Raw genomic sequence first — 25660 nt, forward strand, 5'->3', positions numbered from 1 at the left:
GGGGCCTGTTTGGACAATTGATGAGAAGCAGAGGAAGGATTTAGTTGGGAACTGTGGAGTGAGTGACCTCTTAGACTGGTTTCCCTGTTCTCAGGTGGAGCTGGGAGCTCCTGCAGAGAATGGGGCCAGTTGAGCTGGGCAGGTGAGAAGGGACTGAATTCCCATGGGGCTTCTCACAGGCAGTGTTTGGGGCTGGGCATTCTCCTCCGAGGAGAGTCGGGCAGTAAATAGGTCAGGGACCCGCCTCCTTGTGCAGACACCACAGCCAGCTCTCAGCTACCCAGAGCCTCACCTTTGGCTCTTGCGTTGTTACTGGTTTCTCGTCAGAAGTTAACTTCCTGAGTCTCAGATAGGCCGGGCAACATGGAGTGTGACATACAGAGGCATTACTGCTTATGGAAACCCATGGAGCCAAGGTGCCTCTCCTGGCTCCCCTTGGGAGAGTTAGAATTGGCCTCTGGTCCCTCCATCCATTCCTTTTGTTCTCCATCCCTTTTGTCTTTCTAAGCTTGGCCACTTAGAATATTTTAGCTGGAAGGAAACTTGAAGGTCAAGGTTTTATCTTATAGATGTGGAAAGGGAGACTCGGATAAGTCTCAGGTCTTGGCTATGGTCACACGTGAAGGTGGGACTCAAACTCTAGACCAGAGAATGCTGGCCTGGTGGCCAAATCCTGCAGCCTCTTTGGTTTCATCCCACTTTGTACCATGGTTATTTACATTTGTCCTTGCCATGGAAACAGACAGTGCTTGCCAGATACTTGTCTAGTTTGTGGTACCACTCCATAAGAGTGAGGAGGGGTCTGGGGGTGAATGATGGTTGAAGTAAGTAGTAAGCCTGTCCCTACTTGCTGGGAGGTAGGTGTGTGTGTGTGTTTGTGTGATATATCTGAGCATATACACATTGGCCAAAGGGGTGTGTATGTGTGTGTGTGTGTGAGATATACCTGACATACACACATTGGCCAAACTTCATGGTGGGGATAGTGTCCCAGGAAGGGATGTTTGGATATACATAAGGATGTTTTGGTTGCTTCAGTGACTAGAGCGGGCCCTGTCTGGTAAGAGCCAGCAATGCTGTGTATGGGGACAGTCCTGTCCAACCGAGAACTGCCTCACTCCAAATGCCGATAGCACCTCCTGTAAAGGATACCGCAAGGGCTTGAGGAGTAGGGAGAGACCAGTTCTAATTGGGAAGATGAGAGATGCCGACCTGTGAGCTTGCTGGAGCCCAGACTTCAGGATTGGGTGAGGCTGGGAGAGACTGAGGGTGGAGTTAAGAGCACGTGTGTCTGTGTGTTTCCTGTGTGTGTGGGACTCAGTTCCACAGCCAAAAGCAGATGGTTCTTGAATTAACTGTGGTTTGAGTCTAGCAGGCCCTGGCACCTTTTGCACATTCAGGAGAAGGTTTAGGAAGCTGGTGGTGGTATCGCTGACTAGTTCCGGTAGAGGAGAAAATCTAAGGAGAAGGGCTGGGTGCCCTGGTCTCTCTTGCTGTGACATGTGGCCAAGGTGCATGAAGTCCATCCTGGTGGCTGGGTTTTGTCCTCCCTGCCCCCACTGAGGTCACAGTCCTTTGTTTATAGCCTCAGTAATCATTTCTACAGCAACTCATCCTGATGACAAAATAGCCCATGAATTATGAAATCATTCGAGAGGAAAGAAGGCATGAAAAAGAAGAGCTGGAGAAACAAGTTTGTGGGGAAGTGCCTCTAAAAATAGAGTAGAGGGCAGGCGAAATTCTCCAGGGACTACAGAGCAATGATCTGTGTTGGGGGTTTCATCTCAGATCTGTTGGGTATCAGCAGCACCCCCCTTCCCTTCTTATCTGGCCCTCTCTGGTGTGTAGTTTCAGTCTGTCATGTAGCAAATGTAGCCAGTGCTGCCAGTTAAAAGAAAGCCAAGTTCCCAAGACTTTTTTTTTTTCCCTGGGTTGGAGAAAGGCAGGACAGAGCTAGCTCCAAATTTAGGCAGAGATTCTCCATGAGAATTCCTGCCCCACTCTCACCAGCTGTGTGACCTTGAACAAGTCATGAACAGTCTCTCTGAATCATGATTTCCACTTTTAAAGGCTGGGGATACTTACCCTGCCCGCCTGGCTCACAGATCTGTGGGGGCAAGAAAAGTCCTGTGCATGAAAATACTTGGCACACTGTGAAGTGCTGTGCAAATGGAAAGTCATGCAAGTATTTTTCACCTTGTTAGATTGAAAGGGATTTAATTAGAAGAGCTTGTTTTCCTAAGCCCTTCTGAGGCTTATTTTTGTTGCTTATTGTTTTTAATTGGAAAGGAGGTGCTCCCCATGTGGCACTAGTGGTAAAGAGTCCTCCTGCCAATGCAGCAGATGCAACAGACATGGGTTTGATCCCTGGGTTGGGAAGATCCCTTGGAGGAGGAAATGGCAACCCGCTCCAGTATTCTTGCCTGAAAAATTCCATGGAAGGAGGAGCCCGGCGGGCTACAGTCCGTGGGGTTGCAAAGAGTTGGACACGACTGAGCACACGTTATTTTTAACTGGGAACAAGGAAGGGTGCTCTTCCATGCAGATCTCTTTTATTTGGAAGCTGCTTATGTAGGTTTTCTTTCTTTCCATCCTCCCGGGTTTTGTCACCTTCCATTTTAATTGCTTGTTTATACGTTCCCCTACAAAGCAAGTAAAAATAAAAGAATAGGAAATGCATGTTGGTTCTGCTACAGAGAACAAGTCTGGGGGGAAAAAAGGAAAGAGAAAGCAGTTGCTTTACTGGCTTATGCAGGATTGGCTATTTACAGTCCTTCTGACTCCTGTTACTGACTGACTGTGTCTCAGTGGTCCTCTGAGGTCCAGAGCTTTCCCACTGGGGTCATCGAGAGCATACAGCTCCTGGCTGGCATCCTCATGTTTAAGCGCCTGAGGGCACAGGTTGGCTTCATTTCCCTGATGGGGGCCCATTCCAAACAGAAGAGGCGGCATGTCACGAGCATCTTCTTCTTCCTTCTTGTCAGGACGTCTCTCCCTCCAACCCACGGGCTTCCCCTGGCTGCCTGCTCTGCAGCTGCGTGCTTCACAGCAAACAAGGAAAGGTCCAGTGTTTCCTTCAAACCTTGACCGAGGCGTGCTCGCCTTGTGAATTACTTGGCCAGGGAACCTGCATTCCGCTGCTTCCTGCTTCCAGCTCACAGGTTGTCTCGTGTCCAGCTGTGTGTGCTCGGGTCCCTCTCCTCCAGGGCTGACAACAACCCTGACTCACTTCTCCCAGCTTCCTTGTACCCAGTGCTGTGCCAGGCAGGATGCATTTCCAGCAGTTCCTTCTTGGGTTGGTGACTCTCTGCCTTGACTCCTCTCTGGAAGGGCGGGTACAAGCCTTTATTCCTTGCATGAGTTCTAGACCTCTCCTTGCATTCGTGGGTAGGGAGAGCTTTTGGAGGCAATGTTGCTACTTGTGTGGTTTGGGAATCAGGGAAAGTCTGTCATTGTTATAAGGTACTGATGACTCCAAGAGGCTTAAAAAAAATTATATATTTACTTCACTTTTTTGGTTGAGCTGGGGCTTCACTGCTGCACTGGGGCTTTCTCTAGCTGTGGGGACTGCTCTTCGTGGCAGCGTGCAGGCTTCTCATTGCGGTGGCTTCTCTTATTGCAGAGCATTGGCTCTAGGGTGTCGGCTCAGTAGTTGTGGGTTTGTTGCTCCAAGGCATGTGGAATCTTCCCGGACCAGGGCTCAAACCCACGTCCCCTGCATTGGGAGGTGGATGCTTAGCCATTGTACCACCAGGGAAGTCCCACAAGTTTTTTTAAGAAAGAAACACTACATTTTCCCTTTTCTATAATCAAGGCATTTGTGCAGTCCTCAGCTTAATTGTGGCACCCCACTCCAGTGCTCTTGTCTGGCAAATCCCATGGACGGAGGAGCCTGGTGGGCTGCAGTCTGTGGGGTCTCTGGGAGTCGGTCACGACTGAGTGACTTCTCTTTCACTTTTCACTTTCATGCATTGGAGAAGGAAATGGCAACCCACTCCAGTGTTCTTGCCTGGAGAATCCCAGGGACGAGGGAGCCTGGTGGGCTGCCGTCTCTGGGGTCGCACAGAGTCGGACACGACTGGAGTGACTTAGCAGTAGCAGCAGCTTAATTGTAGACTTCCCTGTAGCTCAAACTGTAAAGAATCTGCCTGTGATGCAGGAGACCAGGGTTTGATCCCTGGCTGGGGAAGATCCTCTGGAGAAGGGAATGGCAATCCACTCCAGTATTCTTGCTTGGAGAATTCCATGGACAGTGAAGCCTGGAGGCTATAGTTTGTGGGGTTGCAAAGAGTTGGACACAACTGAGCGACTAACACACAGCTTAATTGAGCTGAGTTGCCTGCTCTCAGTGCAGAAAAGTTAGAGAGGAAGCTGGTTCTGGCCTGAGTTAAGTGGCAGCTAGACACCTCTGGTGGCAGCGTCTTTCTGTCCTTGTTACTTGCCGCACATCCATATATCCAGCTTATATTTATCAGACGCTTGCTGCTTGTTGAGGACCTGTTGTGAGATCCACACTATGCTTTACATACACATTTTGCTCTTCTTTTCTTAAAAAAAAATTATGATTACTTGTTTTTGACTTTGCTGGATCTTCGTTGCCGTGTGGGCTCTTCTCGAGTATCGGCAAGTGGGAGCTACTCTCTAGTAGTGATACACAGGTTTCTCATTGCGGCGGCTGCTCTCGTTGAGGAGCACAGGCTTTAGGGTACATGGGCCTCAGTAGTTGCGGCTCCCAGTCTCTCGAGCACAGGCTCAATGTTTGTGGTGCAGGGGCTCCAAGGCATGTGGGATCTTCCTAGACCAGGGATCAAACCTGTGTCTCCTGCATTGGTGTGAGGATTCTTTACCACTGAGTCCACCAGGGAAGCCCTCTTATTTCTTTTAATAATCTTTCCCAGTGATTCAAAATGTCCCCATTTTACAGATTCAGAAACTGAGGCTCAAAGAAGACTGCAGCAGGCTGGTCAATGGCAGAGCTGATTTCAGGCTCGCGTCTGCCTGAGCTGTGCTGTCTATCTGCACTGGCTGCCCTGCTCGCGCACGCAGTGGATTCCTCAGGTTGATTTCTTTGATTTCTGTGCCTAGTGTTCTGGTGAAGTCGGGGCACCTGTTGCGTTTCACACCCTGGCTCTGGGGAGAGGTAGGCAGCCTTGGCGCCTGAGGTGCTGGCCTGTTCAGCAGGCATACCCCCTTCACTTTGTGCACTCTGATCAGAAGGATAGTGATGTCATCACTTAGCCTGAGCATGCAGCCTCTCCCAGGGCTTGGATGGGTTTATTTCTTTGTCTTTTAAAAAGAACAATGACTGCTCTCTCCTTGCCTTGTCCTAGAATAACTTCCTCCCCTTTGAGCTTTGCATAAACCCCAGTCCTCCAGCTCATTAACCCTGAGAGGTGTGGGAATGATAGTCCAATTTTAAGGAGTGCTAAAGTCATATACAAGAGGAAGGCTCGCCCTCTGTACCCCCTCCCCACCATCAGATCTCCCCAGGGAGCTGGTCCCCTCCACCTCCCATCCGTACATCCTGACCAGGATCCTGGCCTCTGGCCAAGGCGCCAGGCCAGCTGGGGCTGGGCCACTGTGGGCACTGCCCAGCGCCTCCTCCAAGCTATCCCTTCTCAGCCAGCCCAGAGGGCTGCGCCTCTGGAGCCTTGGGTTTTTCAGATCAGAAGAGCAGAGGCCTGGAAGGGACCCTGGAGACCCAACAGTCCAAGCCCTCACTTTATGGAGGAGGCACTTGAAGGCCAGGTGGGGAGGGGTCTTGCCACTTCCCCTGGATCAGGGAAGGGTCTTGCCCACCTCCCTTGGATCAGAGCCATGCCCGCGCCCCTGCTGGCAGCTGACAGGCTTTCCGTGGGGAGGCCAACCCTGCTGGGTGCCTTTGCACCCACTGTCTTCTCTCTGTATCCTTGAGAGGTGGTGCTTGAGGCCCGGGGTCCTGTGGGCCTGAGGTCTGCGGAGCAGCCGGATGGAGCTCAGCTCAGCGAGGCCATGCGTGGAGGGACTTTTCCCACCCGGGGGGATCCATTTGCTCCTCCTGAAATGGGCTGTCCCGTGACTCACAGTTTCAGAGGGCCTGCACGGTGCCCAGCAGCCCACAGTAGGTGCTTATAAGTCTTGGTTCCCTTTGCTTGTTGCCATGCCCATTCCACAGCCCCAGCCGACGTGCACACGGGGCCTGGGATGGCTGAAGGGGCAGTGCACACCTGAGGGCGCTCACCTGGCCAGGGGCAGCCGGTGGAGGGGCCCGGGTACCCTGGAAAAGCACATTCAGCGTGTCCTGTTGTGTTTGCGTTGCTGACGCCATTGTTTGTAGAGCGATTCCCGAGAGAAACCTTGACCTGACTGCTCTCAGTGGAGGACCCTCCTCACGCCCTTTCCAGGCAGGACGGCCCTTGCCCCTGCTGACAGGTGGGGAGGCCGACCTCGGAGGAAACTTCTCGCAGGCTCGCACAGCTGTGTGCTGACCTGAATTTGGTTGGGGGCTGCCTGATCCTGCTGAGTTATATGTTACTCACTCTGTGTTAGAAAAAAGTAAAAGCACAGCAAAACCACTGACTCATAGTTTTTTGTTCCTCAGAATGATGTACCTTTATTTAATTTGAGCAGCTGATTTCATTGAACGTTGAAGTAAATAATCGTACAGAGTAGGGGCTGGAGTCTGAGGCGTTATCCATGAAGCATGTGGTTAATAAGGTGACCTTCCAACCAATCAGATGCTCAAAACCCACATGGTCTTTTTTTAAAAGCATCTGTTTATTTGTTTGGCTGTAGAGGCTCTTAGTTGCAGCATGTGGGACCTAGTTCCCTGGCCAGGGATTGAACCCGAACCCCCTGCATTGGGAGTGTGGAGTCTGAACCACTGGACCACCCAGGAAGTCCCCCACTTGGCCTGGATCATTCCCCAGGGCCCTTCCCTCACACCTGGTGTTGGGTGGATGTCGTGAAGTTGGACGCAGGACTGATCCCGTCTGCTCTGCACCTGCCGGGATTCCGCCCCGCATTCCCTGGCCCCGCTCCACGGCCCCTGCATCTCCTCCCCACTCCAGCTATTCTCTCCCCACCCCTTGCAGGACAGCCTGTCCTCAGCCTAATGTTTGAGGCCTTCTCTGCAGGCTGGCCCGGGCCCGGCTGTCTAGGTGAATGAACACCCCACGGACCCCCATTCAGTGCTGCTCCCCTTGTGACCATGCTGTGCCCTCCCGAGCCCAGATGAGCTCTGGGGGTGCTGGGAGAGGCTGGTTGCCTGCATGCCTTTACTCCAGAACGTTTTGTTCGCTTCTTTCTGAAATAATTTCCTACTTAGAAAAGTTGCACAAGTAGCCCAAAGACCTCCCTGCTCCCTTTGCCCAAATTCCTGAATTGTTGCCCTTTCACCGCCTGTGCTCTTGTCCCCCCACTTTATGTGTGTAGGTGTGGATGGAGATACATTTGTTCACCCATCATCGTCACTGTTTTCCTGAATCATTTGCCAGCCAGTTGCAGACTGGAGAAGGCAATGGCCACCCACTCCAGCTTTCTTGCCTGGAGAATTCCATGGACAGAGGGGCCTGGCGGGCTCCAGTCCATGCGGGTGCAAAGAGTCGGACACGACTGGGCGACTAACACTTTTTGCGACTCAAAGGTGTCCCCATCCAAACGAAACTGAACAGTCCAGTGACCAATTTCCCCAAACAAGGCCCCTCTCCAGCACAACGCCGAGCCAGCCATCCAGCTGGAAATCACTATGATACGTCCCGCCATCACTCAGTCAGCAGAAGCCATTCGGATTCATCCACACGATCTGGGGGCCAGCCCAGAGGCATGAGTTGTGCTCTAAGAATGCCCGCAGACTCTCCTTTAGTCTGGAAGGACTCCTCTGTCTCTTGCTGTCTTTCATGACCTTCTGGAGTACAGCGCCTTCATTCTGGGAAGATCCCTCAACCAGCATCCTCCAGAGCGTCCCCGTAACCAGACTCTGGCTGTCACTTGGGGCAGGGGTCCCACAGAAGTGACGCAGGGTGAGGACCATCCACTGCTGAGGACGTGATCCCGGTCAACACCTGGCCGAGTCGGTGCCCACAGCGTTTCTCTAACTTTGAGTCTTCATACACGCCCCCCACCACCCGGTCAGGTGGGAGAGTCCTCCAAGCCCACGCACTTGCCCTTCAGTTCTTTGAACCTCTGTCCACCCGCCTTAGAGCCCTTTGATAGCTCCTGACTGACTTCACCACCACACGGGGCATTTTCAGTTTTCATCACTTCTTCTACATTTACCAGTTGACACTGTACAGTAAAAAGGAACTTTCACCCCTCGCCTTTTATGTATTTGTTCATGTCTTTGTATGGACTCATAGATTATTACTTTACTCAGTGGGTTTTATTACTATCTGTATTTTTTTTTAATGCCCAAATAGTCCCTTATCTGGCTGGTGGCAGCCTCTTTGAGGTGGTTCTGATGTCCTTTTGACATGACCTCTTTCAGCAGACAGAGCTGGGAGATAGATGTGTATACACACACACGCACACACACACCTTTTATCTATGAGTTCAGTTCAATTCAGTCACTCAGTCGTGTCTAACTCTTTGCAGCCCCATGGACTGCAGCACGCCACACCTCCCTGTCCATCACCAACTCCTGGAGCTTACTCAAACTCATGTCCATTGAGTCGGTGATGCCATCCAGCCATCTCATCCTCTGTCTTCTTCTTCTGCTCCTGCCTTCAGTCTTTTCCAGCATCAGGGTCTATTCAAATGAGTCAGCTCTTCGCATCAGGTGCCCAAAGTATTGGAGTTTCAGCTTCAGCATTAGTCCTTCCAATGAGTATTCAGGACTGATTTCCTTCAGGATGGGCTAGTGTGATCTCGTTGCTGTCCAAGGGACTCTCCAACACCACAGTTCAAAAGCATCAATTCTTCGGTGCTCAGCTTTCTTTATAGTCCAACTCTCACATCCATACATGACCACTGGAAAAACCATAACTTTGACTAGACGGACCTTTGTTGGCAAAGTAATGTCTCTGCTTTTTAACATGCTGTCTAGGTCGGTCATAACTTTTCTTCCAAGGAGCAAGTGTTTTATCTATAGCTAGTGTTTATCTGATACCTCTGATTACAGCCCAGCCCTGAGAGTTCTTTCAAGCCTAAATTGCCTTTGTAGAGGCAAGTCTTCCCCTGACTGTGAGAACCTGCTCCCTTTATTCTCGATACGGTTATTTTTCTGCTAATCTCCATGTGAGTAACAATTTCCTTAAGACACCAGTCTCATCCTCCCTGCCATTGTGGCCCCGTCCTTTCTCCTGTACTTCTTTCTTTTCCTGCCCAAACCATCAGGGAGAGAGGGAGGGAGAAGCATTTTTAACCTGGAAAGCCCTCTGCACACGTATGTCTGTTGAAACACTTGGCTTACTCCTGTCCCCTCATAGGCCCTTCCCAGATCGCCCTGGCCTGAAAGGAGCCCAGTTTTTTTCTGCTGCAGCTTGTTTTTCTATTACCAGCCTTCTTAGTTTTTTTTTTGTGTGTTAGGTTTTCAACTTGCCTTGCTCTCACTTAGCCTATCAGCCCTGCAGTGTGCAGTCCTCCTCGTCTTAAAAACTACTTTATTGAGATGTGGTTGACATAAACGAGGGACTTCCCTGGTGCCTCAGACGATAAAGAATCTGCCTGCAATGTGGGAGACCCAGGTTCGATCCCTGGACCAGGAAGATACCCTGGAGAAGGGAATGGCAACCACTTCAGTATTCTTGCCTGGAGAATTCCATGACATATAAAAGCTGTGCTATGCATATTTAATGTATACAATTCAACAGGTTGACAGATAAGTATATGCCTGTGAGACCATCACTGCCATCAAGGCAATAAACATATCTATCACCTCCCAAAGTGTCCTCCCACCCCCATTGCTGTTACTGTTATTAATATGCGTGCTTAGTTACTCAGTCATGTCCAGCTGTTTGTGACCTCATGGACTGTAGCCCGCCAGGCTCCTCTGTCCATGGGATTCTCCAGGCAAGGATACTGGAGTGGGTTGCCATTCCCTTCTCCAGGGGATCTTCCCGATTCAGGGACCAAACCCGGGTCTCTTGCATTGCAGATGGATTCTTTATCATCTGATCTACCAGGAACATATGAGGATTATTAATCTGATCCCCATTTAGCTTCTCTTGGTGCTGGCGCCAGAGCTGTTCCTTTTGCATAGGTCTCATGTGTAAAGCTGAAGCTGTTGGCTTTTTAGACCAAAATCTGAATGCCTGCCTCTTTGAAGCAGAGTCCCCTCTGCCTCAGTCTCTGAAGGAAGGTGACTCATGGCCCTTTGGAGAAGCACTTGTTGATGCAAGCCTCCCTCCCTGACATTCCACTGGAAAATCAACCCTTTGCTGGCCTGACTAAATTTATAAAGGGTTGGCCCCAACAGCTGGTGGCAGCAGCTGGTAGTTAAAATCTCTGACAGATTTTTTTTTTCTCCTCTGAAAAATATTTCAGACACTCTGGTCCCAGCTCCACCACTTGTAGAATTTGGAAGCCATTTATAGCTGCTTACAGTTGGTCTGAGAAGAATTCCCCTCCGTCCTCATAAGTCAGCCTTCCCCTAAGCCATCTGGAGCATGACCCATCCCTGCGAAGTAAGACAGGAGGATCCTGGGCTGATGGTGCAGTGTGAATTTGATGGTTTTTTTTCTTTTAGTAATCTCACTTGGTTCAGTTTAATATATAGGTATATACACACACATATATGTATATTTTAATCACCCCTGAATATTCATTGGAAGGACTGATGCTGAAGCTGAAACTCCAATCCTTTGGCCATCTGATGCGAAGAGCTGACTCATTGGAAAGGACTCTGATGCTCAGAAAGCTTGAAGGGGAGAAGCGGGCGGCAGAGGATGATGGTTGGATGGCATCACCGAATCAATGGACATGAGTTTGAGCAAAACTCTGGGAGATGCTGAAGGACAGGGGAGCCTGGTGTGCTGCAGCCCAGGGGGTCTCAGAGAGTCGGATGCAACTGAGTGACTAAACAGCAGCATGGGAGGCTTATAAACCTTTATCTGAGCCTATTAACTCTGCTCACTATTCGAATGCCCTTTAATCTGCAGTACATTAGGAGCAGAGAATTGGAAAGCACAAAGTAAAAAGATAGTCAGGTGAGGTGGTGGATGCAGACGCGCTGGCTCACCGCCTGTGAGGGAGAGGCCAGACTGAGTTTGCAGAGTCCTCGGCCATGGTGCTGTCCAGGGCCTTCCCTTCTAGAGATGGAAAAGTTAAGCTCAGAGCGGTCACCTGGCTGAGATCCCAAGGTGGGGCTTGGTCTAGAATCCAGCCCTCGTGACTCCATATACAATTGTGTTTTAGGGCCATGGCATACCTCCTCACTTACATCATAGTCGCTCGAGACGCTGATCATGTGTCACTGACAAAGTGTTTAATTATATTCAGGATTCTCTCTTCCAAAAATACCCCAGCCGTCAAGCAATTGTCCAACATGCTTTGAAAATTAATTCCGTCCCCAATGAGTTAAAATGCCATCTCATAGACTGTGCGGGGAGATACTGTTATCTGACAGATTCTCCACCGGGACCTTAATTTTCCCCAGTGGTGCCTGTTGAGAGAGGCACGGCTGGGTTTCTGTCCCAGGATGAGGCTGGCAAGCCTGGGTCTTCCCCGGGAGGGAAGGTGTGAGTAGAGAAGTCACTATAGGGGTGAGTTTAGAAGTGTTGCTCTGCTTGTCCCCTCTCTTAAAATTTTCAATGAATTATGAATTGAAGTTGCTCCCTGCCATCGAAATTTTCCTCAAAGATGCTTTTTCTTTTCCTTATAAAAGCCACATATGTTCAGAATAGAACTAGAAAATAGAGTTAGACTCAACGAAAAAAAAAAAGAAACACTGCTAACTTTACTACTGAAAGAGAGTTGCCGTTAACCCCTTGATGTATATATCTTTCCACATTGCTTGGTCTGTTCACCGTCAATTGCTTCCTGTGTCGGTGTTTGTCCATACATGCGTGTGTACACACATACACACAGATACGTATATATTCATACACACATGCACATAAAGTCTTGATCATGCTGCCAGTAGTTTTTTTAACCTATTTTTAGTGAATAATGGATGTCTTTATTTTTGAATACATGGAGATCTACCTTCTTTTTGAAATTTTTAAAGTTAATTTTCTAACCTTTTTTTCACATGGCTGCAAATGAGTCCATTCTGTGACTGCTCTAACTTGAGTAACTGTCCCCTAGTGTGGACATTCTGGTTGTTTCCTTTTCTTTTTTTTTTTCCTATTGTGGTCACAGCTGTGATTGGCATCTTTGCTCACACCCTTAATCATCTCCTTAGAATAAATTCTTGGAAGTAGAATGGTTGTGTCAAAAGAAACAGAGTCTTTTATGACTTTCGGTGTGTGTTGCCAGAACTCCTGGGCCGTGTTTTTCCGCTCAGGTTTTATGACTTTGGAAGGCCGATTTTGCCTGTGGTAAAGGATTCTCCGAACCGTGGTCCACCAGAGACATCCTGAGTCCCTGCGCGGCTCCTTCTCCAGGCCTGCCCCTTCCTTCACTTCCCTCTCTGCCCATCTCCCTCTGACTCCTCGGGTGTGGTCATCACAAGGCTCCAGGGTCGGAGAGCTTGGGATGGTGGGTGGAACTGTGAAGGAAGAAGGAAGCGTCACAAGATCCATGGGAGTAAATAGAAAGGCGTGGGCACAAGTGTGTGCCAGTCCGGTCCTATTTGGAACATAGTTTCGGAACGCTCACCCTGAGCCTCCCCGCCTCTTTCATCTCAATACCAAGGGAAGCACTTTGGGGCATTTGAGGCTTTGGGCTGATTCTTCAGCTTAAGATCGAGTCCCAGTCCCGCGCCCTGGCCTTGTGATCTGGCTCCGGCCCTCCTGTCCCCTTCCTGGTCATTTTGATCTGTGCTCCAGCTGCAGTGGCCTTTCCGCATTCCTCCAGACCTGCACGCTCCTTCCTGGACTGAGCTTTCAGATCTGCGGCTGCCTCTGCTGCGGGCACTCCTTCCCTTACTCTTCCGCCCTTGGGAAAAAACCCAGTGCAGCGATTAAGGGCATGGCTCCTGGTGTCTGGCTTGGGTTTGTATCCTGGTTCTGCCTTTTACCAGCTGTGCAACCTTGGACAAATTACTCAACTTCTCTGTGCATTGGTTTCCTCATCTGTAAAATGGGACTAATGATAATACCCATCTCATAGGATGGTTGTGAGCATTGAATATGGTGATGGCTGTGAACACTTAAATCTTAGTTCCTGGCACAAAGCCCGTGTGAGTAAACATTAGCTGTCACTGAGCTGATGGCTGGCCTCAGCTTATAACGTTACAAAGACATTTTCCCTGATCCGCACTCCAGGCTGGGACCTCCTAGTTTATGTTTTCTTAGCCATTTGTATCTTTCCATCTTAGCAGTTACAACAGTTTTTACTGGATAAATAAGTATTTTTATTTTATTTTTTAACACCCAAAACATTTTGTATCGGGGTATAGTTGATTAAAATGTTGTGGCAGTTTCAGGTGAACAGCAGAGGGACTTAGCTATACAGACACATTTATCCATTCTCCCCCAAACCCCTCTCCCATCCAGGCTGGCACATAACATTGAACTGAGTTCCATATGCTATACAATAGGCCATTGTTGGTTATCCATTTTAAATATAGCATTGTGTGCATGACCTCCTACAGTCCCTAACCATCCCTTCCCCCTGTTTACCATAAATTTCTTTTCTTTTTTCTGTTTTATAAGTAAGCCCATTTGTATAGTTTCTTTTTAGATTCCACGTGTAAGGAATGTCATATGACATTTCTCCTTCTCTGTCTGACTTACTTCATAACTCTCTAGGTCTATCCATGTTGCTACAAATGGCATTATTTCATTCTTTTTAATTGCTGAGTGGTATTCCTTGTATATACGTATCCCATCTTCTTTATCCATTCCTCTGTTGATGAACATTTAGGTGGCTTCTGTGTCTTGACTATTGTAAACAGTGAATAAACATTAAGAAAATAAAATTTTTTTTTTTAACTTTGGCTGTTGCCTGAGACTGTAAGCCCCATGAGGGCAGGGACCACCTTACAGGGTTGTAACAATAACATAGTTGTTACTCAGTCAGTGTCTGCTCAAGGACTGAAGGTAATGGTCTCGTTACTGACTGCCACAGAGCCAAGTTCATCAGCAAGAAGTAATGACCCTCCCTGATAAGCTAAGACATAACTGGTCATGGAAGGGGATTCCCAGAAGAGTGAAAGGATGTATGGGACCAGCGACAGTGTCCGGTGTCCCTCTGAACTTTCAAAGCAGCCTGCTCTTGGAGGTTGTCTAATGCCAACCTTCTCAGTGGACAAAGGGCCAGTGTAGTTTTTAATTTCTAACTCACTTTAAGGTCTAAACTTCTGAAAACATATTTAAGAGAATTACTAGAAAGCAAAACAAAGCTCAAGGCCAGGGTTTCTCAACCCGGGCATACTGACCTCTGGGGCCAGATAATTCTTTGTTGTGGGTCTGCCCTGTGTATTGTAGGGTATTTAGCAGCATCCCTGGATGCCAGCTGCACCTGGCCCTCTGGTTGCGATGACCAGAATTGTCTTCGGATATTGCCAAATGTCCTCTGGTTGGCAAAAATCACCCCTTGTTGAGAACCGCCCATCAAGACCTACAAGACAAGCCCCAACTTTCATTACTGGAGTCAACAGACAGAATGAATACCGTGTTCCTCGGAAGGCCTCTAGGCCCTTATCCCGGGTGTGTGTCTCTGTAGAGCAGTAACCAGCCCCTCCTGGATCAGCACCGCCGTGGGCCATGCTTGGAGTAGCCCAGCTCCTTCCTCTATAGGAAGGGAAACTGAGGCCCTGCGTGGGACCCAGAGAAAATGTGCAGTTGAAACACATTGAAGACGTTCAGGAACATTTCTGAGCCTTGGTTTTTTCCTCTCCTAGTTCACTTGTACCAGATGATGTCATCCAGCCGGCTGCCCTTGAAGACCTGGAAAATTCACTCTTAGCTGCCTCGACCTCCCACAGTGATGTCAGCGGCCAGGTCTCCACGGATCTGACAGCCCAGAGGTAGGGTGAGGGTGGGCCCATGGCTGATGGTGGGACCCTGGGGCCCAGTCTCTGAGGCTGCCTCCCATCCTCCCCTCCCCTCTTCTGCCCACAGTTCCAGCCCCCTACCCCTATACCCCCAGCCCCGGTGTGCACACTTCCCTGCATGGGGCTGGGCCAAGTCGCTCAGTGGTATCCGACTCTTTGTGACCCCTGGACTGTAGCCCGCCAGGCTCCTCTGTCCATGGAATTCTCTAGGCAAGAATACTGGAGTGGGTAGCCGTTCTGTTCTCCAGGGATTTTCCCAATGCAGGAATTGAACCCAGGCCTCCTGCCTTGCAGGTGGAGGCTTTACCATCTGAGCCACCAGGGAAGCTCTCCTGGGGCCTTAGGGATGACCTCAGGGGACCCCAGGAAGGAGCTTTCCCCTACCCACCCCCCCACCCCCACCACACACAAAGGCCATTTTAGAGATTTGTCCTCTTGTGTTCTTATTTAAATAGAAGTTCTCCAGGAGTGACATCGTGCTATTTATACTTTCCCAGGAATGACTTAGCTGCCTCTGGCCTCCCAGGACACAAGCTGGGGTAGATGCTTGTGTTCTTTATCTTTGGGAGGTGGGCAGAGACTATAGGAGCCAGCAGCCCACAGGAAAGGGACCAGATCCTGTGCCTTCGCTCAGCAAATGGGCCTGGCTGGGGACTTTTCCTCACCTTCGAGCCGCCCACCCGCCCGCCCGCCTGCCTGCCTGCCCTTGCCCTGTGTGCCCCGCACCCCACGCCTCACTGTTCTCCGCGTGCAGTGTGTTCATTGTGCGTCTGCCTGCGGACTTCACACTTAGTTTATTGAAACCAGGCTTGTCCACAGCCAGCCTTGGGACTTGGCTCAGATGCCTTTACACACACACGCACACGCACACGCACACATGTAATCTCTCTCTTTCTCTACACACAGGTGTATATATATGTATGTCTCTATGATGCATATGTATGTGTATATATATACACATACTTCTGATTTATATTGATATATATGTATAGTATATTTATTATATAATGTATAATTATATAATACATAAATATGTGTGTATTTCTATGTATTTATATATGTATGTATATACTACTTCTGCTTTATTGACTGTGCTAAAGCCTTTAACTGTATGGATCACAGCAAACTGTGGAAAATTCTTAAAGAGATGGGAATATCAGACCACCTTACCTGCCTCCTGAGAAATCTGTATGTAGGTCAAGAAGCAACAGTTAGAACTGGAGATGGAATAACGGACAGGTTCCAAATCGGGAAAGGAGTACATCAAGGCTGTGTATTGTCATCCTTCTTATTTAACTTATATGCAGAGTACATCATGTGAAACTCAGGTCTAGATGAAGGGCAAGCTGGAATCAAGATTGCCGGGAGAGATATCAATAACCTCAGATACGCAGATGACACCACCCTTATGGCAGAAAGTGAAGAGGAACTAAAGAGCCTCTTGATAAAAGTGAAAGAGGAGAGTGAAAAAGTTGGCTTAAAATTCAACATTCAGAAAACTAAGATTATGGCATCTGGTTCCATCACTTCATGGCAAATAGATGGGGAAACACGGGAAACATTGACAGAGTTAATTTTGGGGGGCTCCAAAATCACTGCAGATGGTGACTGTAGCCATGAAATTAAAAGACTCTTGCTCCTTGGAAGATAAGCTATGACCAATTTAGACAGAATGTTAAAAAGCAGAGACATTATTTTGCCCACAAAGGTCCTTCTAGTCAAAGCTATGATTTTTCCAGTAGTCATGTATGGATGTGAGAGTTGGACTATAAAGAAAGCTGAGCACAGAAGAATTGATGCTTTTGAAGTGTGGTGTTGGAGAAGACTCTTGAGAATCCCTTGGACTGCAAGGAGATCCAACCCATCCATCCTGAAGAAAATCAGTCCTGAATATTCGTTGGAAGGACTGATGCTGAAGCTGAAACTCCAATCCTTTGGCCACCTGATGTGAGGAACTGACTCATTTGAAAAGACCCTGATGCCGGGAAAGATTAAAGGCAGTAGGAGAAGGGGACGACAGAGGATGAGATGGTTGGATGGCATCACCGACTGGGTGGACATGACTTTGATCAAGCTCCAGGAATTGGTGATGGACAGGAAAGTCTGGCGTGCAGCAGTCCATGGGGTCGCAAAGAGTCTCTGACAGGACTGAGCGACTGAACTGAAAGGACCTGCTGGGGGATCAGGGCAAGCCCATAGGCTGCCTCCAAACCCTGGTGGACCCCACCCTGTCCAGGGCCCTGGTTGGCTGTGTGGGTTCTTCCCACCCCGTGACCCTAGACAGCCCAGCCCCTAGACCTTTGCCCAGGTAGTGCTTGCTTCCTGGTGTGCCCTTCCCTACAATCAACCCCAGGTCTTTCTGGAAAAAAGCTTCCAAACTGGGGAGAGTTCGACAGCTTTTGGAGGAGGAATTGCAGACTGAATCGAGGGGCCCTCGATGGGTCAAGTTACCTTGCTTATGAGCGAGTTACAGCTAATTAGTTAGTGTGAATAGATTATGGATATGGGGGAAAATGGCAAAGTATGGAACACTTCACGAACTTGCGTGTCATCCTTGCGCAGGGGCCATGCTAATCTTCTCTGTGTCGTTCCAATTTTAGTACATGTGCTGCCGAAGCGAGCACAAATGCTAGGTTGACGCCAGAGCTATTTATAGTGGACAGAATTAAAAACTTTTCGGTGAGGGTGAATTCCATTAACCACCAATTCAGCAATTCTTCTCCCCACCCCCCCTTTTTTAACTGTATTAGTGCAATAATAGCTGAATCTAAGGGTGTTATTCACTGAAACTGAGAAAGTGTTTGTTGCTTCACCAATTATAATGCAGATCGCTGTTGGGAATCAACGAACATATGCAAATTACCCCGGAAGAGGGGCGGAGCAACTGCCGTCCCAGAGGTGTCCCGGAAGCTGAACCTGAATGTGTATATACATGTTGTTGTTGTTCATCGTTTTTCAGTCCCTTAGTCGTGTCCGACTCTTTCCGACCCGGTGGACTGCAGCACGCCACGCCTCCCTGTCCATCACCAACTCCCGGAGCTTGCTCAAACTCTTGTCCATTGAGTCGGTGATGCCATCCAACCATCTCATCCTCTGTCGTCCTCTTCTCCTGCTTTCAATCTTTCCCAGAACCAGGGTCTTTTCAAATGAGTTAGTTCCTCACATCAGGTGGCCAAAGGATTGGAGTTTCAGCTTCAGCATCAATCCTTCCAATGAATATTCAGGATTGACTGGCTTGATCTCCTTGCAGTCCAAGGGATTCTCAAGATTCTTCTCCAGCACCACAGTTCAAAAGCATCCATTCTTCGGGGCTCAGCCTTTTATATTCTCCGCCTTTCTCATCCATGCATGATTACTAGAAATACCATAGCTTCCACTATATGGACCTTTATTGGCACAGTAATGTCTCTGCTTTTTAAAAGAGCCTTGACTGTATTTTTTTTTTTTTTACCTCAGTGTGTGATTGTGGGATCTTAGTTTCCTAACCAGGGATCAAACCTGGGCCCTGAGCAGTGCAAGCACGGACTCCTAACAACTGGTGTGTGTGTGTTACGTTGCTTCAGTCCTCTCAGACTATTTGCAATCCTGTGGACCATAGCCCACCAGGTTTCTCTATCAATAGGTTTTTCCAGGCAAGAATACTGGAGTGGGTTCCCATGCCCTCCTGCAGGGGATCTTCCTCACCCAGGGACTGAACCCACCACCTCTGTTAATTTTCCTGTGTTTGCAGGCAGTTTCTTTACCACTAGCACCACCTGGGAAGCCCACCCCCTACCCCCCAACAACTGGACTGCCAGAAAATTCCCCCTACACACATTTTAATTATATCTTATCAGTAAAACTACTGCTTTTGGCTGCCTAGTGCGGGGCACTGGGGAGCCGTAGTGAATAGAGCATGCTAGGAGTCCCTTCTCCCCAGGCTGAGACCCGAGCCTCCCTCTGAACTCTTTCAGTCACCCTTGCCCCAGGTGTCACTGCCCTTCTCAAATACCTATGAATTATCTGTCTCAGTGGCCCTCTCTGTGAATGGAGGAACTGGATCAGTTGTGACCTCTGGAACCACAGCACCCAGCCAGAGTTTGGCTGGCCCTTGGGAAATGTTGCTGAACTTGGAACGGGTTAGAGGGGAGTGATAGGGAGGGCCTCCTCCTCTGTCTGCTTGGGGGTCGGTGTGCTGACCACCTCACAGCTGGCTGTCTCAGGGGGCAGGCCGTCCATTCCTGCTGTCCCGCTGGGACAGTGTCGAGCGACCTCTTCATAAACTGGGAGGAGGTTTGCCTGGTGGAGGAGAAATGTCAGGGTAGGGTTGACACAGTAGGAAGCTCTAGGCCAGAAACAGATGCTCTAAGGAGGGTGCATGTTGACATCGAATTCTGAATGTTTGTTACTGGTGGGAGCCAACCATAGTTCTTATGTGTGAATTTAACTTCTTAAAGAGAAATCTAGCTGGGGAACAAGACCCTCAGCACCCAAGGAGTATGCAGAAGCTTCTAGGGTGGTCAGGCACGACTTACCTTCCTCCTGCTTGGCTTCCTCCCCTCCCCCATGGTGCTCCCTGACCCGCACCGTTTTTATTTTATTTTTAAAAATTTCTTTATGTATATTGATTTTTGGCTGCACTGGGTCTTCTTTGCTGCGTATGGGCTTTCTCTGCTTTTGGTAAGTGAGGGCTACTCTCTAGTTGCGGTGAAGGGGCTTCTCGTTGCAGTGGCTTCTCTTGTTTTAGGGGACAGGCTGTAGGGTGCCCGGGCTTCCGGAGCTGTGCTCTTGAACTCGAGAGCACAGGCTCAGAAGTTGTGCTGCACGGGCTTCGTGGTCTTCTCCAACCAGGGATCAAACCTGCGTCTCCTGCATTGGCAGGCGCTCTCTTCCCTGGACCACCAGGGAAGTCCTTCCCCAGCATTTTAGCAAGGCCGAGGGGCCTGCAGCTCGGTGGGAGGGGCTCACCCTTAGTGGGGCCTGGAGAGGGGCTGAGATCATCCTTATTCAGAGCTCCAGGGAGACCCCAGGGCCATAGGAGCAAAGGCTACAGGAGGACTTGGCTGGGCGGCTCTCAGGAGAACTAAGGTCCACTGGGGGTGTTACTGGTGCCCCTAAAGTCCTCTCCCCGCCCCGAGACTGTGTATTTCAAATGGCTTGTCCAGGCCCCACTATAGTCCAGTGATGTCTGCTCTTTGAGCTCCTACTGAGGGTACTTTCTGTGGTCCAGGGGCCATGCAGACGGCTCACTGTAAATAAGCAACACCCCCAGGAGGGAGGGGGTTCTGTTATGACTGCTCTGTTACAGATGAGCAGACCGAGGCTCAGCGATACCAACGTGTTCAAGGACATGTAGCTAGTGAGTGGCAGAGCTGAGCTTTGAAGCAGCTCCAGCTTGGCTACCAAGCCTGGTTCTGAACTTCTCCTCTGGCTGCAGCGAACTGGGTTCCTTCCTTCCCCCAGGCCGTGGGGTCCTGCCTACACACTGGCCTCTCCCAAGTCCGGGGAAGACACGAGTAAAGACGCCGTGTCACCTGTGACCGGGACCAAGTGTGAACACAGGATGCAGGAAGGAACCGATGACTAAGTTCCAAGGGCTGATTCCATCCATGCTGAGAGCCTGGCCAGCCCTCTGGCTTTATTTTCCAGTGGAAGAGTTCGGTAGATCTCTGTGCCGACGAGCGATTTTGGTGCCTTGCCAGCGTGATTGGACTTTTGTCCAGAGTCGTGTTGTCCTATTCTTACTGGAAATTGGTCGGGAAGGGATAGTCCATAATCACTGCCATGCTTTTCCTGACTTTGTGCATTTTGTTGGTGATGTTGCTGTTTCAAAGCACAAGAAGGCTATGATGAGCCTGATGTAGAAAATGCTTGTGTTAGCTAGGCTTCATTTGGGTGTGCTGTTTTCTATGAATTCAGCATTAAGGAATATATATTGTGTGCATGCCTACTAAGTTGCTTCAGTCGTGTCCATCTCTTTGTGACTCTGTGGACTATGGCCTGCCAGGCCCCTCTGTCCATGGGACCCTCCAGGCAAGAATAGTTGAGTGGGTTGCCATGACAGGGGATCTTCCTCACCCAGAGATCAAACCTGCATCTCCAGCATTGCAGGCAGATTGTTTACTGCTGAGGCACTGGGGAAACCCCAAGGAATATATATAAATTTATATTAAGGAATATATATTAGCTACACGTTAGATAAGATATTTTAAAACAGAAAGTCACATAAAACAAGGTTATATTTTGATCGGTTGACAAAAACACTATGGCCATTGGCTCACAGGAACCTACCCCTATATTTCCCCTAGGAACAGTGGTTCAGTGTTTGCTAATCCAGTGTCTACATGACTTTATAGAATGTAATTACTGCAAATAAAGAGAATCAACTGTACTTCACTTTGCTGCTCTGTGGGAGTAATTAAGAAGGGCATTCTGGGTGTGTGGTGGTGGCTTTTTAAACCTCAGAAATGGCCCTGTCTACTCACCCCATCTGTTTTAGTCTCTTTCTGCTGCCATAACAAAATATCACAGACTGGGTGACTTTAAAGTCGCAGAAATTATTGGACTTCCCTGGTGGTCCAGTGGTTAAGACTGAGTTTTCAGTGCAGGCGGCTTGGGTTCAGTCCCTCACAGGGGGCAGATCCTGATGCCAAACAAAACAGCAAAAAGTATTGCTCACAGCTCTGGAGGCTGGAAGGCCACAGTCAGGGTGCCAGCATGATTCGAGTGAGGGCCCTCTTCCTGGTTGTAGATGTCTCACTATGCCCTTACAGGATGAGGGGGCCTGGGGAACTCTGCAAGGTCTCTTTTATATTGTCACTAACCCCTTTCATGAGGGCACCACCCTCATGACCTAGTCACCTACCGAAGGCCCCACCTCCTAATGCCATCACCTTGGGCATTGGGATATCTGTGTGGGAATGCCAGGACACAGACATTCAGGCCATAGCATCACCCAAGTTCCTGTTCAGACCAGGGACAGGAGAGGCAGGAGAGGTGAGTAGTGGCAGGGAGGGAAGAAAGCAGAGGGCAGTCTGGAACATCCTCCCTGGAGTTTTGCCACCCTGCCCGAGCAGGGTTGGGACCTTAAGTTAAAAAAATTAAATTTAAATAAAAACATGTTTAAAAAATTAACGTAAGGAAAGTGGGGCTGGAGCATTTTCTTTAAGCCCCTGGAGAGAAAGCAGAGCTTTCTCCCTCCTTTCTGCCGCTACTATTTCTTCGGCCCTTGATCTTTCCCTTTTAAGAACTCTTCTTTCTGAATAAGAACCAACAGGACACCCTGGTCCTTGCAGCATTTCTCAAATACAATGGACGGGATTTCAGTGCACCCTGCCCCCGCCCCCCCCGCCCCGCCCAATAACCCGCTATTGGTGGTTGGGCTTCCCTTTGACTTTCAGCATCCTGGGATGGCACAGAAAGTCCAACCCAGATCCTCTAGAACATTCTACAAATGACCAGATTGCCTGTGGCCACTTGTACTCCCATCTGTTCAATGTTTTCTATTTTTTTTTAAAATAAAGCAGCAGAATTGCTTTTCAATTGAAACCATGCAGCGGTACTACCATTTGTTAGACAGAGTAAAATAGGGCACCCTGGTTACATCTGGGAACTCTGGTGTTTTTCCCATAGTCAGGACTCCAAGCAGAGGGGTCTCTTTAGATCTTGAGGACTCCCTGGATACAGCTGGGAAACTATTCATTTGAGTCATGTCCGCGGGGTCCAAAGGTTAGCATGCCTCAAAAGAACCCAGTTCCAGCCCAGATTTCTGCCCCATTCCTTGAGTGTCTGATTCAGGAGGTCTGCAGAGGGCCCCCCCACCTCCGCAAACTTTGCGTTTTTTACAAGTTCCCAGGTGCTACTGCTTCTGCTGGTCTGGGGTCCGCACTTGGAGAACCACTGGGTAAGGCAGTCGTGTCCAGATGCTTTCTCCTCACCTGTCAGGCTGTTCACAGCTCCTCAGGGTAGGGAAGTCCTGACCCAGCAGCTGGTGTCTGAAGTTTCTGATTAATCTCCGACTTCCGACAGGAGAGCCAGGGACGGGGGAGAGCCCCTGCTCTGTGTGACGGCCTCTCTTAGAGTTTCCCGATTCCGAAACGGAGCTTCAGAATTTTCCAAAGTTGAAAGCACAGGGAATTCATACTGACTTGCAGCTTCTGTTGTTCCTCTTGCTCCAAATAGTGCAGTTTATTTTGGTTTCCTCTGTTTGTACTGTGAGATTTTTTTTTTCGTCTTTCTGCTATGGATGTGCCTGAGTGGGTTTAACTACTTCAGAAAGGTTAGCTGAACCTTTATTTAGGCAAGTACCTTGTTAAAACTGAATGATAAAGTGGGACTGTTGTTTTTTTAATTTAGAAAAGGAATCACCTAAGCTTCCCTGGTGGCTCAGAGGTTAAAGAGTCTGCCTGCAATGTGGGAGACCTGGGTTCGATCCCTGGGCGGGGGGAGATCCTGGCAACCCACTCCAGTATTCTTGGAGAAGGAAATGGCAACCCACTCCAGTATTCTTGCCTGGAGAATCCTGTGGATGGAGGAGCCTGGCGGGCTACAGTCCACGGGTCGGGTCGCAAAGAGTCGGCCTCGGCTGAGCGACTTCACTGTCACTTTAAGTCTCTTCTGAATAACGGGATTCCTTTACACCATTTCAGAAGTACACGGTGAAGGTATTTACCTGCTCTTGAGACAAATTTACGTAGCCAGTACCCAGCAGGCTGAGTCACTTGGTTGCACCTATATTTGTTCAGAACCTTAGAGTTTCCAGTGTCGAGCTGGGTGCTGTTAGGTTGAAGCACATGAATTGCCACACTGGCAATTGTCAAAATTTTGGCAATTTCATATGGTTCAGAGTAGCGCAGGATCTTGTTCTTGGTCTGGTTTTTCATGGTTCTGGAGCTGCTTTATGTAGTAGATAGGTTTTGACTTTCTGAATAAGAAATTAAATCTTGGATATCTGATACCAGCTTCCGGTTGGTCCTCTGAATCCGCATCTCTGCGTTCTCTGTAAGCACACAAGGAGTCTTGCACCTGGAGAGAGGATGCAAACGACTGGGAAAGACAATGGTGGGAATTAATGGGCTGGATGGTCCAGCCCAGATCAAAGCCTCTTGTGGTCTTGGGATGGTATTTACAACTTTTCCTTTAGTTAATATTTTCCTTCCTGATTAAGTTTTGCTTCAGCCAAGTTTAATAGTAATTTCTCCCCTCTGAGCACAGACTCGCTCTGTGAAGAGGGTATGAATGCGCTGGGTCAGAATTGACAAGCCAGCTCAGGGTTAACATGTGTGAAGCCAGCCTACAGTTGGCTGGACATCTGAAGGTCAGTGGTGTTTAGGGGCTGTGTACATGCTCACGTGGGCTGCTGCTGGCAACTGCAGATCTCTGGATGTGCCTGCTTTGGAGTTTCCAGCCAGTTTGCAAGCCTCTCTGGGCACCTTCTGATTTTGGCTCGGCTGCTTCTCGGTGGCTGTGTCTCGAAAGAGGACGATCCTGGATCTCCCATCTCGACGACTCCTTGTATCAAACCCCAGGCCTCTGCTGGACTGATTGTCTGGTGCTCCTATGGACTGAGCGTAGCTCTCTAAGCCAGCAATTTCTAATTGCTTTTTTTTTTTCCTTTGGCTTGCATTGCACTTTCAGTCTGAGCCGAGTCTTGGCCTTAGCTCTTGTCCTATTACGTGATCGTGTGCACTTGGGGATTCGAGAAGAATAAAATCAAGGGGCCTGTGAGGAAGGGGCTATTGGGCTAATACCTTCCAGATGGCGATGTGAAATGGGAGATAAGATGCTGCCGCCCATCTGGCCCGACAGGACGTGATACGCTCCGCTCGTATCTTTGGGGCTGTTATCACCCTCCCGTGATAGCCAGGGTCAGTCTGATGTTTGTCCTTGGACAGGGCCTTAACTTGGCAACTCGAGCCACTCTCCGAAATGAAATCTGCTGTCAGGTCAGTGGGGGGTCTGCCAAGAAGGACTCAAAAGCCCTGAACAGGGACTCGAAAGACCACAGTTAGTGACAGCAAATCACTACAGCTGGGCCTGGAGGACTGTCGGGCTGAGTGCAAGCCCCGAAGCAACATCCTCTGTGTTCTCTGGTTCTCTGCGGGCAGAGACTGCGTCCCTCACGGTTAACGGGACCAGCTGTTGGTAGTGGCGACCTCGGTGAGGTCCTGCATCAGGGGAGGCCAGCTCTGACCCGTTAGTAGTGGTTCCCTAGGGATCTGTGTTGAGAAGGATTCAGAGGGCTAGTCCAGCTGTGCCTCTCAGGAAAGATGCCTTGATCAATAGGCCATTTCTATCTGCTAACAGTATGGTGAGTTTATTTGCCGTTTTTGGGGTCAACTCTTCTCTTTAAAAAAAAAAAGAGGCTGGGGCTTAAATTAAATCAGCATTTCCTGCATCTTCCCAAAATACAAAAACTTGACAAGAATTTGAATTCAGTTTCTTTGTTATTCCATAGGAAATATTGATTAACTCCTTAAATGGGAAAAGGGATTAGTGGACTTTTACAACCGGAAGGGCCTTCACAGTCCTATTCCTGGCCTGTTTTATAACGACAGAGGTCAAGGGCAAGTGAATGTAAGCGTCTTGCAGAAGCCACCTGAGAAT

The 25660-nt window shown here is 49.1% G+C and overlaps 1 protein-coding gene and 1 non-coding gene across 5 annotated transcripts in view; one reads left to right on the forward strand and one right to left on the reverse strand.

Annotated features, from left to right (window-relative positions):
* TACC2 (transforming acidic coiled-coil containing protein 2) overlaps positions 1–25660 on the forward strand; it is a 231036-nt gene that overhangs the window by 99030 nt on the left and 106346 nt on the right. For all 4 annotated transcript variants that reach the window (XM_052661039.1, XM_052661041.1, XM_052661042.1 and 1 more), the window contains exon 7: positions 14924–15049. In XM_052661039.1, the coding sequence (XP_052516999.1) occupies positions 14924–15049 (126 nt within the window). The remainder of the gene's footprint in view (positions 1–14923; positions 15050–25660) is intronic.
* Positions 17594–17700, reverse strand: LOC128068095 (U6 spliceosomal RNA). The gene has a single exon (XR_008201447.1). It is a non-coding gene; the product is annotated as a U6 spliceosomal RNA (small nuclear RNA).

This window comes from Budorcas taxicolor, chromosome 23 (assembly GCF_023091745.1).
Source record: "Budorcas taxicolor isolate Tak-1 chromosome 23, Takin1.1, whole genome shotgun sequence".
In the NCBI taxonomy this organism is placed as follows: domain Eukaryota; kingdom Metazoa; phylum Chordata; class Mammalia; order Artiodactyla; family Bovidae; genus Budorcas; species Budorcas taxicolor.